The 18,980-nt window shown below is 41.1% G+C and overlaps 1 protein-coding gene across 5 annotated transcripts in view; it reads right to left on the bottom strand.

Moving 5' to 3' along the window:
* TRERF1 (transcriptional regulating factor 1) overlaps window positions 1-18,980 on the bottom strand; it is a 99,511-nt gene that overhangs the window by 14,149 nt on the left and 66,382 nt on the right. For 4 of the 5 annotated variants that reach the window (XM_052680738.1, XM_052680806.1, XM_052680884.1 and 1 more), the window contains 6 exons: window positions 17,616-17,713; window positions 7,361-8,990; window positions 6,742-6,788; window positions 5,867-6,017; window positions 4,711-4,959; window positions 1,137-1,506 (listed from right to left, as the gene is read on the bottom strand). In XM_052680738.1, coding sequence (XP_052536698.1) covers window positions 1,137-1,506; window positions 4,711-4,959; window positions 5,867-6,017; window positions 6,742-6,788; window positions 7,361-8,728 — 2,185 coding nt within the window. In that variant the 5' untranslated portion in view covers window positions 8,729-8,990; window positions 17,616-17,713. The remainder of the gene's footprint in view (window positions 1-1,136; window positions 1,507-4,710; window positions 4,960-5,866; window positions 6,018-6,741; window positions 6,789-7,360; window positions 8,991-17,615; window positions 17,714-18,980) is intronic. The other variant, XM_052681036.1, reaches the window with a different exon arrangement.

Raw genomic sequence — 18,980 nt, 5'->3', positions numbered from 1 at the left:
TTTAGGAAACTAACAACTACATTTTAACAACATTACAAGAATATAAAAGATTTGCACCCAGACCACCTTCCTGAAGGAGGAGATAGCCAATCCCAATTTCTAAGCAGCTCCAAACAATAGTTGGCAGACAGGCACACAGGAAGGAGATTTTAAGACAAATTTGTGAGACTAACATAGCTCAGAATCTATGCCTTCCCCAGAGCATGACATAAGGCTATGGCATTTACCCTTGCTCTCTCCAAGAAAAAGCCAGCCAGCATAGGTAGTTCATGTCTTTTTGTCATTTGTTGAGCATTGGTGCAGTTCTGCACCACAGAAAGGAAAACGGGGCTAAAACCAAATCAGCACTAATTATAGGAGTTTGTCACATGGCTGCTGTTGACTCTGAAGTCAGTGGTTCTAATGGCAGGACAGATATCAATTTGCCAGCTTCCAAGAGGAGAGCAGGAAAAGTGATATGAGCTTCACTTTTTCTGGATTACAAGACAGAGGTGGTGGTCTGGTGAGTCAGACTTTTAACTTGCTTCTTAAGTTTTCATACTAGCAACCTGTTCATTTTACAAAGTGAAAAATGGATTGAGAGCAATTGAGAGCAATGGGAGCTCTAAGGCACCGTTAAAACATACAAGCGTTTGGTGACCATGTCTGAAGTAACTCAGAGTGCAGCTACCACCTTCTTTCTGCTGGGAAAATTCTTCCATTCTATTATGGAAAAATGACCCTTCCTCAATATTTAGGTATAGAAATAGTCTAGATTGCTATAGGTTAGAAGCATCTTAACTTGCACGGGTTTCTACTACTGTGATCAAGTATGATTACGCACCCTTTCTTGTGAAGCATTGAACAAAATCAGAAAATTAATCCTATGTCTCAAAGCAAACCTTTTCCTTCCACTTCAGAAGACCCTATGTATGCAGTCCTTACAAAGGCAGACCCCACTGAAAAATCACAGCTTTATTCACTGGTTAGGCTTCTCCACTCATTTTATGCTCTACAAAATCCAATGCAAGACCAACAAACAAAGATGGATTTTTATGGCACTGCAACAGAACGAGCCACACACACGTGTACATGTAAAATCATCTATGAGATAACACTAGAAAAGAGCACAGCAGTATTCACTACATAACACTTACTGGACCGACAGAGGAGCACCCGTGGCGTTGGTGTGAGTGGAGTGAGCGGCAGCTGAGTGTGCGAGGCGCTGTGAGATGATGTGATAACACTACTGAAGAGACCAGACCCGTGCCGAACAGGACTAAGCATCGGTGGCGGAGTGTAGGGGGGGAGCTCGTGTGTTCGGTCCAGCAGATGGTCTCCAAGGACACGGGGAGAGCGAAGCTGGCTCTGGTACAGCGTGGCACCAGAGTGGGATGTGCTGAAGTTGAAGGAAGGAGGAGGTATGAAGAGAGGTTCAGGTCTGTGCCGATACTTCTTCTTGTCTGGTAATGGTTTGAAGTTTTCTTCCAATTTTGCAGCATTTTGATGAGGTTTTTTGCTAATTTCCTAAATGAAAACATAGAGGACATTAATATTTAGCTATGCTTAAATGTGGTTTGCATTGCACACAATCCCCTACAACCTAGGGCATATATTACAACCACAGTAAAGCAGATACCAGCAAGCAGTTATTTGGGTGCTGCCACAGTAACCCTGGTCAGTACAGAAGCTGGTCCTGCCTAGACACCACAGGGGAGAGAGGAAAGTCAGGAAGAGCTGCCTTCCCCTCCCACATGGATCCCTCTGGGTCAAGGCAGGGCTGAGCTCAGGCATGGACTTGGGGAGGCCTCTGCTATAACTTCTGAAAGTGCAAAGAACAGCCTTCCCAGGACTGCAATCTTTTCGCTCAATCCCAGCACCTCAGGTACTTCTGTCTGCACTGAACACATACAGGCTATTGGAAGTTACTTCCCTATCTAGTCCCACTTCATGTAAGATGTTTTCCAATGCATTTATTTTGTTAGGTTAGGAAGGACGTATGAGCTCAGTGAAATTACTGCAGCACTCAGCAGCAGGGAAAGAAAAAAAAATGTAATAAATTCAAATTCTTCGGCTCTTATCACTGCATTCCCATCAGTTTGAGTACAGTCCAGCTGCAACAAATCCTGAACTTAACCCTCTCCTCTTTTCCTGGAAGGAAATTAATCTTTTCCCGTTCGGGAAATTAAAGTGCTCTAATGCTCTAGAGTTTGAATGTTAAAAATCATTTAACACTAAATACCCCCAAAATCATAGAAAGCAAAAGGTACAGAAATTGTGAATCCTCAAACCTCTCGGATTTCCTGCGGGTGAGCATGAAAAAAGTTTACAGGGTATACTTCAAAAAATGGACAGAAGCTGGAGGGTGAACACAGCAGTAAGTACACTACTTCCAGGTGTTCAGACTGTAGATCTTACTTAGGACCAACTTCCAAAGCAGATGAAAATTTTTGACAGATATTCCAGATGAATCACTCCAGAACGTCTGCATCATTTATAAATACTATTACTATATAAAAGTAAATTACTATGATGTATGTTTAGACAACATATATCTTTACACCATGGGTGGTTTCTGAGAATCACATTCACCCAATAAAACTCATGTTAGAGGAGCATTAGCACTGTCACCCTTTATCCGTTATGTTAATGCATTCCAGCTTGTGGAAATGTTTTTGATTACAGAGGTCCTGTCCTCTCTATTAGATCATGGCTGTATCGTCTCCAGCAGCTGTTGACATCTTTGCTTTCCAAAAGTTAAGTTTCAGAAAATTCTTCCTTTTGTAGGAGAAAAAAAATAGCTGTTTTACAGAGAATTTTGTAGATAATGAGCATTCAGAATAGCAAAAGGGTGAGGGTCACCTTTAACCAGAGACACAGTCCATCATCATGGTAACCATTCAGTGTTCAACAGAGGTCAAGGGGGAAAACTCCTAAACTTAAGAAAACAACACCAAATACAAACTAACACTGACTACTAAAAGAAAGATGGATGTTCATAGACTCTCAACGCAGAATCACGCCAATACTTTTCTGAAGCTCCTGTTCCTGTTCCTGAAGGAACTGGTGCCCATTATTCAAGATTTTATGTATCTACCTGGGCCCTGCTGCCCCACACTGACAAACGCAGTCCTCCCTGGACAGAACCTATCACCTCACCATCCTGTACTCTTGCTGAATATTTACTTCCTTTTGGATTTGACTTTCACCTATTGCATCAATTTGTGAACACTTTACTGTACAACTGAAAGCACAGTACAAACACAACACAGCTCCTGTTCCTTAGGATAAAAAAATGAGAGCGTCCAATAGCAAAATTCCCTTATAGAAGAAAAAGGAACTGTATATCTCTTGATCTTTGAGTATTCCCAGTGCTATTGCTTATATAAAAGATAGGATCTAGAAAGGAAACTCTTTGAATTTAGTTTGCTTGGGCAATGACAAAGGCTTGCAATCATAATTTTGAGTGAATGAATGCACATTTAGCCAGACACTGGTAGATTTAATCACAGTCACTTCATAAGTGTTGCAGAAATACACAAGCCCAAGCCACCTACTCTGGTGTCTCTAGAAATCTCCCACTCAGAGCTCACGAATTCAGAAAAGACTGTCCCTTTCCTCTCCAGAAACTAGAAATAGTAAAGTGAAGCTGCACTGCTGAGTTACAGGCTAAGTAATGTGACATGCTGGCTTCCACAACAGAATGGAAACTAATGCGTAAAACCTCCATCTAAATGGATAAGAGATTTTCAGATTTTCTGTGTATTTAAATTAATGCATTATGTCCGAATGAAGGATCAAGAGAGGGTGATAAATACACAAATACTATAAAGAGCAACCCACAACTGTACATGTTGTTGCCTCGTCTTGACGCCAGATTCATGAGGAGGAGGAAAAAAAAAATTCACCAGAGCATGTGTCTACATCATAGAGATAATACTGTAGAGTGCTTTATACTCCTCAGTAATCCCTTATCATGATGCAGTCTGCAAGTACGGATTCAAAGAAACGAGCAGCATCTATTCCTGTGCTGGAATAGAAATAAACAATACCACTTGCTTCAGGACTCTTCGGGAAAACAATAAAGAGCATTCTCACATCTCACTCAAGGGCTCATCAGTTCCTTGTGCTGCCTGACAACTTCAGCTTTATAAATGACACGAAAGCAGTAAGCATAACTATTTTTCCTATGTCAGAATTCCAGTGATTAACCCTTAGATCTAATGCATGCAGACAGAAAGGCAAAAACGACTTCATTGTAAAACTCAGCCCGCAAACTTCATACTGGCTTAGAGTGCACACTAAGTACTACACACTGCTTTCCTATTTACAGCTGAAATAAGAAGCACATACGTCTGATTTAAAAAACAGGAAGAAACAAGACTGCTGAATTTAAGCAATAACATAAAAACAAAGTAGCCTGAAAAGGAAAAACAAAACCAGTAAAAAGATACTAAATCCCTTTGTTCTAGTGGGATAAAAAGAATATCACATTTCAATTTCGAATGACTTGTTTTCAGCTGAAGTCTCAATTCCTCAGTAAAGAGAAAATTCGTATTTTCTGAAGTCTGAGGAAGAAATGATATGATGCCACAGCCTTTTTTGCTTATTAGGCATCCTGAAGATTCCAGAAAATGTTCTAAAATATGAACATTTTAGAACACGGCAGCACTATAAGCAAAGGGATTTAACAGACACAGCAGACTTAGCGGCAAGAAACGCAGCACTCACAGAGGATGAGCAGGGGTTGGCCACTTTTGGACTGCACGGTGGAGAGAAAGTCATCTTCACGAGAACGGGCATCTCATCGTCTGACATAGAGCTGGCAGACTTGTCTTTGACTGTGGCAGTGCTGGCAGAGGGCTGCGTGCTGGGTTCGGGTGACAGAAGCTTTACAGGGACAGACACTGGCATGACGATGGGCGCGAGGCTATCCACCTCTTTAGGCAGCGGCTGCTGTGGTGGCTTCTCTCCTTCATCCTGCACAGACAATTAAAGGCTTTCAGCCCAAGCGAGGGAGGGCCACTTCTGGATTGATAAACTATGCAGTGTATGCACTGTGGCTGAGAAGAAGAGGCCAGGGTTACAATACAGAAAATAGCCTTGCTTCTTGGACTCTGCATTTGCCTTGAAGGAAGTTGACAGGTTACTTGACTCCTATGTAGGATTTAGCCTCAGTGACAAATAACCACATTAAGCATCTTTATAGGATCACTTGCAGAAGGGGCAATAAACACATGCCCTTCTTTTATCACTATAAAGGCAGAATTCCCCATCACTCACGTAGAACCTGGTAGCTCTCTGGCTTTCTGTAGTACTCCCCCATCAAGAGAGAATTTTTAAAATATCAGGACACTGAAAAACTGGTCGATGGGGCAAGTTGTCTTTATTCAGAACAATTCAAACCCACATTTTTCATTTGGTATTTGTTGATACCTGTAGAACTACAACACTTTGGAAGAAAGCTGTCAAAGATTCAATAATCCTGCTCCTTCAGTTAAAGTCTGGGAATGCTTCCAATAAACATCCCTTAGTCATCTAAGCAGTCCAAACGAAAATAAGGAAGACTTGATGTTCCTGATATTTCTGATATAATAAACAAACATGAGGGGAAAAAATTCAGAAGCTTGTGCCATGATTTTGTAGAGTGTTTTCGTAATGTGCAGAGACATAAAGAGGCACAAATTTTGTTCTGTCCTCCACCATTTCTCACTTTCAGGTGAAACTGTAAATTATCAGAATTATTTGTGTGCCTCTACATAGACGGGGTGTGACATAAAACAGTGCCGAGGAGAACAGGTATGATAGCAAAGCAAAGCGTGGCAAAGCAAGCAAACATCAACATGTAGAGAAGAGAATCAAATACTGAAGTAAAATGAACGGCTACCTGTTTGAAATTAGGAGATGTTCTTACTCCTCCATGAGACCTCATGTGACCATTCAGAGCAGGCAAACTCTTAAACTCCTTCAAGCATACTGAACACGTTAGCTTGCTCTTTCCATCCGCTCTCTCGGGAAGTGTTTCTCTGTTCAGGCCACTATTGTTAGTTGAAATTTTTTTAGCATGGAACAGAAGAAGAGACATCAGTTTGGCATGTTCCTTTCATTGCAGAGGAAGATCTTCTTTTTGTCAAGGAAGTCAATAACGTTTTACAGCTACACTTTTAAGAAGCCACAGGTAAACACTTGGTGAGTGCTCTAGCATACATGGGTGATAACCCAGATCAGTTGCTCCCAAGATACGGAGAAGGAAAGTTTTGAGTAGAACACGCTTGTCAAAACATGACTCTTGGCACAGATAAATCCAAGAACCCAGGAGAACTAATGTGACAGACCTTCAAATTCAGAACACTTGGACGTAATGTCCCTAAACAGGACAGATAACAATGCTGGAAGACACCTCAACCCTGTAAGGGTGAGATCTTAAAAAAAAAAAAAAACCAGAAGGTCTCTGCTGCTGAAGTACAACTGCAAACCATGCACCATCAGTCGTACTCTTAAAAATGCAGTGTTAAGTATGGACTGTTCCTTTACTGGTTTGGATTGGTTCACTTTTTGTGGGCAAAGACAAAGCATTCAATTTTATTATGGAGGGATGGGGAATGGAAATCACATAAACTTATCACCACAAAACACTAAGATAAAGATGTTTCTAGAAAAGAAACATCTACGATCTTCATGGAGTACATTCCTCTCTCTTCAAATTGCAGCACTCCTTTGTATTTCTTACAATTAAACCAAGAACACAAAAAAATATAATACCTTTGTTCTGGGGACAGTGGCTGCAGTCTGCCATCTGACAATTGCACCTGCCATTATAGGAAGAAAGTGGAAAAGAGGGGAAAAAAACAAAAATAATTTTTCAGGAAATACTGATATATAAATGAAGGTTCTGACAGTTTTATTCTTGTATTTTGCATATGCTTCTACTAATATTGCATGCCTCTGAATTGAGAACCTTACATTTATCCAGCAAATCAGTGCCTCCACGAGCAATGCTAATAAAAGCTTTCTTACACTCACCTCTTGTTTGAAGGTTTGCCTCTGCTGCAGTAGTATTATGTTTGGAAACAAGGAGCTAAATGTTTATGCACATTGAGGCATATGAGTGTTGAAAAATGAGCAGGAGCACCTTGACTCAGAGCTCCCCAGACTCTCTCATGAGGGAACCACTAGCCTCGCAGTAGCAGCTTCATGCGGCTGCCCACTGGCCCAAAGCCAAGACAGCAATGTAGAACTCTGTTAACACAGTTCTCCAAAACATCCCAGTAATGCCCACTGCTCACATCTTGACTACCCAGCTCCACCGTAACATTTCATTTCCATACCTGGCTGCTTTTCCGCTGGACAAGTTTGAGCAGGGATCCAAAATGTCACCTACCTGAGGCCACCCAGGTCCAGGAGAGTCTTGCTGAGAGCTTCTGTTGTTCAGATGTGCTCCTGAGGATGGCAAAAGAGTTCGATGAGGTACAGTGCTACCCGCAGAATTGACCTCCGACCGTGCAGGATCCTCAGCTGTCCCCGGTGGAGTGAGGCCGACGTGGGAATTCAGAGATGCAGCTCTGCCTTCACTTGTGTATTGCTTCTGCTGGTCGTGCTGCTGCAGCAAACCCTGCGGGTACAAATGCCTGTACTGTTCGTGTGGATCCTGATAGCAATACGGAGGCGCTGCTCCCAACTGGATGAGCTGCACAGGATGACTTGGATCCTGGGGGTACTGGTGGGGTTCATGCACAGTCTTTGGATCGGGCTCCCTGTGATACGGAGGAAGCTGCAGTTGCATTTGTTGCTGTTGTTGCTGTAGCTGCATGACAGGCTGCGTTTGGTAATACTGAGCTATTTGCATCGGACACTGCCTCTGCTGCTGCTGCCGAGTTGGCTGTTGCTGCTGCTGTTGGATCTCATGTATTGAGAGTCGCTGATGTCCCTGCTGTGGCTGAGCATAGTACTGAGTCTGCTGCAAGTGCTGCATCTGTTGCGGTAAGAGCTGCTGGGACTGCATTTGTTGAACGTGCGTCTGTCCTTGCTGAAACGCAGAATGAATCTGCATTTGTGACAAATGCTGCTGGTAGTCATAGTACAACTGTTGGTGCTGCATGACTTGCATTTGTTGCTTTTGCTGTGTGCTTGCAAAATTCTGCGTCTGCTGTGGCACTGGTTGATATCTTTGTATGCTGGAAGTTACAGGCTGTTGCTCAACTGCTGGCTTCTGGGACAGTAGCTGCCTGAGCGCGCTGTCACCAGAATTATCCGCCATGGAAGTCTCAGTGTGTAAAACCTGAGCCATGTTGTTGACTTGAATTCTCAGATTTTGGTTAGCAAATACTTGTGTAAAAGAGTCCAACTTATGCAGGACCCCACTGGTAATTTTTTGTGATCGATTTTCGCTGGGTTGAGAATAAGAATATTGGTATCCATCGTGAGATTCCCCCTGCCCAAGGGGGCTCCACATTGCGCTTTGATTACTCAAATTGTTCCGCACTGGGACGTGGTTTCCTGAGCCAGAATGCGTCCATGTTTGTCTAAGTGTATCCATTGACCCAAGACTTTTTGAACCTACAGGCAAAGCTATACTGTCTCTTGAATCTTGGGGAAAGTGAGGGGAGAGAGGGGACGCCTGGGGAGCATCTATAACAGATGTCCCATAACTATGATTTAGAGATGGAAGGGAGTTCATTTGGTGTTGGTAGTATAAGTTCTCATTGCTGTTGGCAGTATGGTTAGTTTTATACAATTGCTGGTCCCCCATTTTTGGTCACTTCTGTTCCAATCTTACAGGCACACGAACCATTGAAATCTCTATGAACCCTGAGATAGCTGAGTGAGGGAGTGAGGGGAGGGAAGAGAAGCTAGGATTACTTATAATTCAGCATGTGTGTGTGCAACAGAAAGACTAAGATTTCCTCCAGTCTGTCAGTAATTCCAATCAGACTCAGCGTTGCTTCACATCTTCATAAAATGGACCACAGCGCAAATCTTACACACAGTAATAGATCCAGTGTGCCAGGCATCTACAGAGTAAGAGAAAGTAAGAGTAAGTGTCAGCCTTCTACACATTCTGTTATTGTTATTGCCTCAAAGGAAACCAAATCTAATTCAAAATGCATAATCTTATACAAAATTGTAGTAGCTGGCCTACTCCAGTGCAGTTACTTCATCTCATCCCATTATCCTGCTTCATATCTAGTTCTCACATAAAATCATTCTGCCAGATCCAAAAAGTCTCTTTCTTTAAAACTGAGCTTTTTATTTCTCCTGATGCACATGAACACTTCAGCAGCTTTAGCTGGCCACATATTGCTCTCTTTTGACTAGCTTTAGACAGCTTACTATAAAGCCAAACCATCTTTTCTAATGCTGCTAGTTGTCAGAAGCAAAACACTCAGTTTATAACGCAAAATAACAACAGATACCTCCACAAAGGCCTGAAAAGGAAAGAAAAACAAAAGCCAGGGCTTTGAACAAAGTTGACAGAACTCAGATTACCAGTACCTGTACAGGACCAACACCTAAAAGTACAAACAAAAAAAGTGAATTGCTGCCCAGAATTTGCACAGAGAACTGCAGAGCTTCTCACAACTTCCAGGGTACCTACAACATATTCCAGTGGTATGAAAATACACTGTCACTGAAGAATAAGAAGCAAGACCAATGTTCACTGCTGTAACAAAACAAAACAACAACAACAAAAAAATAACCAAAAACCCAAACTACAATCAAAAATCACCAGCATATAGATACTCAAATGTATCTGTGCTTGTAGATTTATTTGGTTTTCCATTTGGAATCTGATTAATGCTAAAACCAAATAGGTCCTTAGAAATCACACCTTGGAAATCAGAATCAACAGAAATCTGTTAAAGTCATTCATCTTACACCAGGGATGCTGATTTCCAACTTCTGCTCTCCTCTCTCACACTTCCTCAGTTTGCAATATTTTAATAGACTAATTTACAGTAACTGCAACCATTTATCATTCTTATGATATAAACCACAATTCAAAGCAACATTTTAAAGATGCCTGTACTGTTTTCAACGAACAAAACAACAAAAAATAAAGGTATATTACAAGGTTGTTCCTGTTTTACGGTGGGAAGTGATCACATTGTCTAACGTTATGCACACATGCACAGAGGCACAGTATGCCTATGCACATACAAGTATGTTTCAATGCAAAATATTCTTCTGAACTTTAACAAGACCAAAAAGAAAAATATTAGGCAGCAACCTTAACCCTGCCCCTTTCCCATCTGGCTTTCTAAACATAATACTTTCCATCTCGGGCTCCTTTGTACTCATGTCTTTACCTTTTTAAACTCAGGAAAATCCTTGACCTGAATGAATAAATGTGAGGTCACCGATAAAGAAAAATTTAACAATTGCCAGATGTATATTAATGAGTTCTGTGCTAGCAACAGTAAATAAGGCTAATATTTAGCTGTGGGAACAAAAACCCCCTACTTTTGTTCTAGCATAATGTAAGAGAGAAAACCATAGCTCCCAAAAGAAGAAGGTTTTCAGTGTGTACATGGTTTTTGTGTAAGCAATCACTAGCATGTAACTTTTTCACATGACAAATGATGGCAGAGAGTAACTGCACGTTTATTTCCCCTTTCAGAAACATACATTGCTTCCTATTTTCTCTGAACACACTCCCTTCCAAGGGAGTCAATGGTCAGGTTGCCAAAGATTTTTTAGCCACAACTCAACTTCAAAGAATTCCTATTTAAAGTTAGGAGGAGAAATTAAACAAAGCCTGCAAAAGCATTCAAAGGACATAAAAATAAACACTGTGTGGTATTTCACACTCAAAGGCCATCAACTTATGCAGGAAGAGGGGTATGCTACAAAGGAATATATGCATCTCCTTTCATGCCTGCCAAGTTCAGAAAGCTCAGCTGAGACTCTGAACATCTTTCCATGAGAATGGGGCACGAACGGATCAGTCTAGCTACCTTTTCCAGAGGAAGTATGTCCTATTTTCACTTATTGATAACATCAGAATTTACAATAGATGACTTTTTTTTTTGGTTTTATCTCTGCTTTTTAAATTTTGTGTAAAATGAGAAGCATTAGCCGAATGACAAGGACTAGTACTGACACAAAGGCTCAGCTTCTCTGTTCTGAGCTGAGCAAACCCAGGGACCTCAGCCTCTCTTCATACTGCTGCCCTCTGGATTCATCACCATCTTCGTAGCCCTCTCCTTTGGACATTCTCTAATAGCTTTATGCCCGTCTTACATTGTACTAACCAAAATGCAGCCAGCCCTGGAGGTGAGGCTGCACAGCAGGACATCTCCTTCCCTCACATGGTAGCAGTGCTGGGCCTGGGGCACCGCCAGGGCACACTGCTGGCTCACATTCAACTTGCTGTTAACCAGAACCCCCAGATCACTCCCTGTTGCACTGCTTCTCCAGCCTCTCATTTCCTCTGTTCATACACCCAGGGCTGCTCCATCCCTGGTGCAGAATCCAGCACTGCTCTTGGTAAACTTCATGTGGTTGGTGATTGCCCAGCCCTCCAATTTGTTAAGGTCTCTCTGCAAGGCCTCTCTGCCCTTGAGGGAGTCAGCAGCCTCTCCCAATTTAGTGTCATCTGCAAACGTACTTAGCATTCAACTCCTGCATTCAAGTCACTGACAAAAACATTGAAGAGAAGTGGCCCCAAAATGGAGCCCTGAGGAACTCCATTAATGACAGGCCACCAACCTGACAGAACACCAGCTACTGTAGCCCCTTGTGGCCAACAGATCAGCCAGTTGCTCACTCATTACATATGTATTTGTCTAGCTGCAGCTGGACATTTTGTCCAGGAGGAAACAGTACCGAAAGCTTTGCTGAAATTTAAAAACATTACATCAGCTGGCTTCCCTTGGTTAACAAGGTGGGTAACCTTGTCATAAATGGAGATTATGTTCATTAAACAGGATTTTTAGCTGTTAACATATTTTAAAAAGCCATTTTTCTTGTTCCCCACAGAACTGGCCACCTTCATCTCTAACTGTGCTTTGGCTGCACAAACTTTCTCCCTACAATGATGAAAAGCGCCTCTATAGCACTCCCACTTTGCCTGACCTCACTTCCAGTGGTCATACACTTTCCCTTCCTCCCCAAACTCTAGGAGATTTTTGCTCAGCCAAGCCAACCTTCTACCCTGCCTGCAAGACCTCTGACACTTTGTAATTGTCTTCTCCCCTGCTGTTAAGCAGTAGTGCTTACAAAGTGACCAGTACTGATGGACCCCAATGCCTTCAAAAACAGTTTCACAGGGGAACTTGCAAACTAGTTCCCTGAGCAGCCTTAACTCTGCTCTCCCCATACCCAGGGCTGAAGACTTGGTGGCAGTTTTTGTCATACTACCAAAGAATTTCAACCCAACTATTTCATGGTCACTGAGATAACAGATATTTTTTTTAAGTACTTCAACAGGCTTAAATTCAAGGTCGTGATGTTGTATACAATAGCATCTGCAATCAAGTTTAACAAAATGCCAACAGAATATATTGCTTGTTGGATTAAAACCTAACAAAGAAAATATCAGTGCTGTACAAAATATAATTAAGGCCTAAAAGGCAAAAGTTAGTCTCTTGCCAACTGAGAAGCCATTGGCAATGCATTTCTACTTCTTGCAATGACGGGGAAGAAAAGTTTGTTCTTTCTCCTTTTAAGCACTCATGCTTAAACACTTCTAATTGCAATTTGTCACAACAACAACTATTACTACTAAATGGTTAAATCAAACAACTCAACTTCTGAAAGCAGCAGCTTTAAAGCAACAATGGTTCTGCAGCTGTATGTTTCTTTTCTTTCCAACAGCCACTTACACTACTCAACCTATTACATTTCTGACAGTGCGGATATATCCCAATTACGCAATCGTTACAAAGAAACAGAAACAACTGTGAAAGGACAAAAACATTTCTGTAGACTGCCTGGGAAGAGAAATACCCTATTTAATACTGTGGATGATATCTGGACCCAAACTAATGGGAGTTCAATTGATTTCAGAAGAGACAAGGTTTCACTTCAACTCTTCTAATTTCAGCGTGGTCCCTGCAAGTTGCACAGCTTCTTTCTCCAGACTCAAAGCCACAAACATGTCAAGCTTGCTGAAATGTCTTTATACATTTCAACCATCTTCCTCTTCAAACACAGGGAACACTAAGGCAATACAAATAACAGTCACTCCTAGAAGCACACCATAGCTTAATTCTGGTATACATAAATGGAAGAATGTTCTGATGTTATCAGTCTTCAATAAAGATGATCTTTACTTCCTTCCTAAGTTATATCACTGAACAGTTAGAAAGTCTTACAGAAGGCAGACAGCAAAACATCAAAGAGACAATAATTATTACTTACTTTACCAAAAACAAAAACAACAACAACAAAAAAAGAGCTCTATAACAGAACACAAAAACAGAAATCTGCACAACATTTCAACGTCAGTAAAAAAAAACATATCCAATCCACCATTCTTTTGAACTCCCTGAATCCACATGAACTTCAGCAAGACAACCACATCAACTAAGTCACTGGTCACAAGTTGTGCCAGGTGCAGGATGCAAAAGCAGGACTGAACGTCAGCCAATTCCAATTTCAGAACTGCATTAATGGAGAGAGATGACAAAAGACCATAGGAGAGTACATAATGAAGGAATTAGATGCATTAACAGACCATCAAAGTATTGTGACACTGATCTAAGCCACTGCAGCATACTGCATGGCTGCAAATCAAAATGGAATTGGATCCTACATTTTGTCCAATTCATTTCAAAATTAATTAATTAATTAATTCATAACAAAAACTACAAACTTTTAATAAATGAATGAACTACTGTTTAGTCTGAAAACAGAAGACAAGAAGGCAGAAGCAAAAACCTACAACTCCTTCACATTCAACTGGCTTCTGCGGGACAGAGCATTTAGAACTTCTCACAAGCAGTAGCATTAAGAGATGCTAATTTGCTGGGGCACAATGCAACCAGGGATTATAACATTTTGGTTGAAGTAAGTTTAACCACCACTTTCAGCAATTTAAACAGCTTTGTTTTGTTGTGTGGTTGTTTTTCTCTCTCTCTTTTTCTTTTTTTTTTTTTTTTTGAGTAATAACTCAAGGCACGCCTACTTACAAAAATGCATCACAACTTTGAGTTCTCCCCACACTGTAGACATGTTTTAATCATGCCTTACTGCCCTTTAGTCCGTCAGGCTGAGACACGGCTTTCTCACATCTGTATTTTCACTATTAGATTACAAGCTTCATTTTTAATCATGCGTATGTCAAAATCCAAAAGCAGGAGTTCTCTGTTTTCCTCCTTTCTTCCTTTCAACTTTTTTCTACCACTTAGTTTCCATATAAACAAAACAGGATTTATCTTATTCTTGGCCTTTTTATTGGAATGTTTTTACTGGCTTACTTTGTAATTCAGAAATGCGAGATCGTCTGCTATGCTATGCCTACATTTAGCCAGTCATCACTCACATCATATCTGTCTCTGGATTTTCTTTAGGCCAGACACACAAATATACAGCAGTTCCTTCCCTGATACACTCTCTCCTGCTAACATGAAGTGCCAGGAACCCCTACTACAGTCCAGCCCTTAAGTAAGTGACAGCCCAGACAGGTATGATTTTCAGCTGAGCACTGCTGACATACAGTCAGTGTTAAGAACCCACCAAAGAGAGTAGGTTTAAAAACCAGGAGAGAGCTATGTGAGAAAGGACATACCTGCATTACTCAAAGCCAGCCTCCAGGAGCAGAGCTGACACTATCCCTATCTCTTAACTGTAGCAAATGGTGGATGCCTGCAAAGCACAGCAATGGGGGAGGAGGAGCGGTAGGTTTCAGAGCCCCTTGTGCTTCAGAGCCACTGCTGAGATACCAGGTTTTCCTCCACAGCTCCTTGGTTAGCCACAGTTCAAGCCCAAGCTCCATTTTTTTTGTTTGTATGTTTGTTTGTTTGGCGAGAAAATAAGCATGGGAGAAAAGCAGCACAGTACTGAAACAGAATGAATAATTTCTAATGCCAAACAAGATGGCATTAGCAGAGAGAAAACAAGAAGAAGAAAGATGATAATTCAAAGAACTACCTGTTTTCCTATAGAAATTCTGAAGATGGATCAGATGTAACAATAGAGGCATGGACTGAAAACAAGGTAAAAAGATACAGAATCATGGCTTGAATAAATAGCAAAATAACAATATGAATTTCAAGGACCAACTATAATTTATATAGCTATCTCAAGGATAAATACTCAGGGCTGAAAACCTTATCATCCCAGTCCTGGATAAAACCACTTGTATGTTTTGCACTGAGCTTGAATTCTGACTTTCTCTGAATGTCAGAGGTCGCAAATCCATGCTCATATCTGCACATAAACTCAAAGGTTGGAGCTGTTAGGCGAAAAGACTACCACAGGAGTATGCTAGTGTAGAAGGAACAGGAATAAAATAATTGCAAAAGTGAAAAAGAGATGGAAAGGAACAAAAATACGTGGTATACTGATTTTACAGAAAGCACATAGGAAAGCCATATGCTCTTAAAATGGAAGGAGAGATTAGCTGCTTTTTAATATTAATGGCAGTAATTCTTCAATAGTTGCACAAATCCTTCAAAAAATATCATTGCCTTTGCAGACGAGCTCTTACTGCAGTGCAGTGCAGTTGGAAAGGCTGGTAAGTCTCGTGTGGCTGCTCATTTGAGCTGTTCCCATTTCCACTCTTAAGAAAAACTAGAATGTCCTAATTCAGTTTAATAAAGAACAGATTGGACTTGGGGGAGGGGAAAGCAACAACGACACTGGGAGGGGAAGCGAGCAATTTCTCCATTTCAATAAAGTTGAAAAATACAACAACAACAAAAACAACAGAAAAAAACAATAGTTGATCATCTCAGGCAAGTTTCTAGAAAAGGGGGAGGAGAAAGGAAGACAAACAAGCAATAACATTTTCTTCTCCTTTTGATCTAAGTTATAAGCAGAAAATGCATTCTGAGGCACTGGTAATTTAATGAAAACTTTTCTCCTAAAACTAACAGCACTCTTGTTATTCAAGAAGAGGAGGCTGAAGAAGAGGCTGATTTCTAAATAAAGCCAGTAACTCGATTTAGTTTAAGGGAGATAAAGTTCCACGAGTCCCAAAGAAATGAAGAAAGCTGCTTCAGCAACCCAGATCATCTTTGTTGTCAGTTGAACAGTGCTACAGTTTTGAGCTACTTTGAAGTGTTCTCAGAACTGTGACTGAAGCAGGTAGCATGTTATTTCATAAAAATGACATATAAAATGGTGTGATCATCTCACAATACTGATGAAAAATCAAAACAAAAACCTTGATTAGGGCCAGAAAGGCACTGGAATTGCATATCCCAAGACTAAGTGACCAAGAAGCTTACAGAAGACAGGATTTATTACAGGGGCTGATCAGCACTGACAAAAACAGATTTTTAATATTCACCAATACATTACTGCGTATTTGATCAAGGCAGAAGCTGTCTATGAAACTTCATTTGAAATGTCTTTACCCAATCCAGGTTTACTGACTGCTTATATGAAAGAAATTGTAACAGCTGCTGCTGCTATATCAAGGGCAGTGTTTCCTGGAATATCAATGCGTCCCCTTATCCCTATTGCCCTCAAGTTCATATTCTGGTTTGCTGGTATTACTGAATCGTGTAATTTATTTTTCCTCAGCAAGTCCCAACACGAAGATCATAAGGATAGACGGGTTAGACTTTGCCCACTACTGCACATCAAAATCTCTGCTCACTAGTGCTGAGCTGGGAGAGAAGGGGGACATTTCATGCCTTCCCATTCAAACATAAATCCATCAGCTATCACCGTGGCCAGAGCAGCTGAGACACTATTTTAGCATAAGGTGAAAACCCTTACGCTACACTTCATCTGTTTCTTCGTGACCTCTACAGTGCTTATATTATGAAGCTTGTAAGGTGATCGACTTTTTCTGTGGATGTTGTGAAACAATCAGTGAACAGAGAACATGGGCTGAGATTTGCAAAAACAGGCAAGAAGGAAACATCCTGAGACAGATAAACAGCTAGAGAAAAAAACAAACAAACAAACAAACAAACAAACAAAAACATTAAAAAAAGCAGGTAGAAGTAGCATTTGTGAAATACCATATGGATAAGCTTCCCATAGGGAAGTAGCAGCTATTTTGAGCCAGTGCCTCCCTCAAAGGAGGGCAAGCTTTCCAAAATCTTGCCAATGGACCCTCTGAAAAATCAATCCCTCTAAACACACTATGTTGGTACCTAGCTGTGGGGCCACAAAAAAACTGAATGGCTACGTGGAACTGAGCACTGCAGCTTCTTTTCTTTTAATTATGGTAATGCACATTTTGTTTGTACGGGACGAAGCAGGCAATTTAGGCCTTTAGGAAACATATGAATGCATGGGAATCTCCCGTGCCATATGTACTGGAGCACATAAAATGTACTCCAATGTAGTGTCTTAGAGAATACAGTCAACATACAGCTAGCCTTATCTGAGAAGTCCATCAATAAGACTACAGAGACTCAGAACCACAAATTTTGAGAAACAGACAGAAAGCACACACCGAGCCTCATTACATGACCTAGCCTCATAAAAGTGGACACATGATGTTCCAACAGTACCTGATTTTTGATTACTTGTGAGACTGTTGTATCTTGCTGTGCTGTCTTCGCCATAACATTTCATGCCATTCTCATTCTGTGATCTCAAAATGATGTATCTAAACATAAAGCAAAAGAACAGAAAACCATTTTTTAACCATTACCTTATAAAGAATCACCAACTCACTCCATAAGCAAGCCTGCAGAATGAGAATCCTATCACAACACAATCAAATATTAACTTCTATTCATTATGATATCTGTGCTACTCTGTTATTCAACTCAGTATTGCAGGGGATATCTCTCAGCAAGGCAACTCTCTCAAAGAACAGCAAGAAACCCCGTTTCCATATTGATAGTGAGAGACTGCTTTATTGTCAAATCTCTGGGACACATTCATGGTCCTTCAAATTACAAAGTAGTATCAGTAAATTCATCTTTTCTTCTTACTTACCTTGGCACCAACTGCAAAATGAAGAACAGGTTGACTCAGAAAATAAAACAAGATTGCGCTTGTATCACAGACACTGTAAAGATTTCAAAGGATCTTACGCTTCTCTGACAGGGCCCAAAGGCAGGCTAGATGTTGTCTCTGAGAGGAGACCTTGCTGTCCAACAGCTTGCAGCATGATTTAAACAAGAAGGTGTAGCATTCAGGAAGGGAGGGATTGATGAAAGTCAAAGATGTGGGCAATACAATTAGGTTGTCAACAAATTCAAAAGAGACACCTCGTCAAAGCATCTTAAATTATTTAAATAAAAGCGATGCATTTGCTTTGTTGGTGCTGCTGCCAAGACAGCTTTCAGGGAAGGCCATGAATGAATCACAGAACCACAGAATTGAAGGGGTTGGAAGGAACCTCTGGAGATCATCCAGTCCAACTCCCTGCTAAAATAGGTTGCCTAGAGTAGTTTACACAGAAGAGCATTCAGGTGAGTTCTGAATACCTCCAGAGAAGCAGACTTCACAACCTCTCTCAGCAGCTTGTTCCAGTGCCCTGTTTAAAGTTCTTTCCCATGCTCAGATGGAACTGCCCATATTCCAGTTTCTGTCTGTTGCCCACTGACCTGGCACTGGGCACCACTGCAAAGAGGCTGGTCCCATGCACTTGACATCTGCCCTTTAGATATTTAGGTTTTGGAAAGCTGCTGCAGCCATGAGACAACTGTATAAACAATGTCTCACAGGAGAACGACACAGGTAACACCAGGCAGCTTGATCAGTATTTTCCTCCTTTCACCCATTGGCTGTCATCTCCACACCTGATTCACCCACTGAAATTACTCTCTAAAGGCCTCTGATAATAGGTCCTAAGCACCATGACATAATTGCATATAGCAAGAAGAAACTTGTTGCCAAATCCAGTAGTTCCTTGAACAGTACAG

The sequence above is a fragment of the Tympanuchus pallidicinctus genome, unplaced genomic scaffold, assembly GCF_026119805.1.
Source record: "Tympanuchus pallidicinctus isolate F22 unplaced genomic scaffold, pur_lepc_1.0 scaffold1, whole genome shotgun sequence".
NCBI lineage: Eukaryota > Metazoa > Chordata > Aves > Galliformes > Phasianidae > Tympanuchus > Tympanuchus pallidicinctus.
Note: the sequence above shows the minus strand (reverse complement) of the source record. Positions and strands in the feature narration are given on the sequence as shown.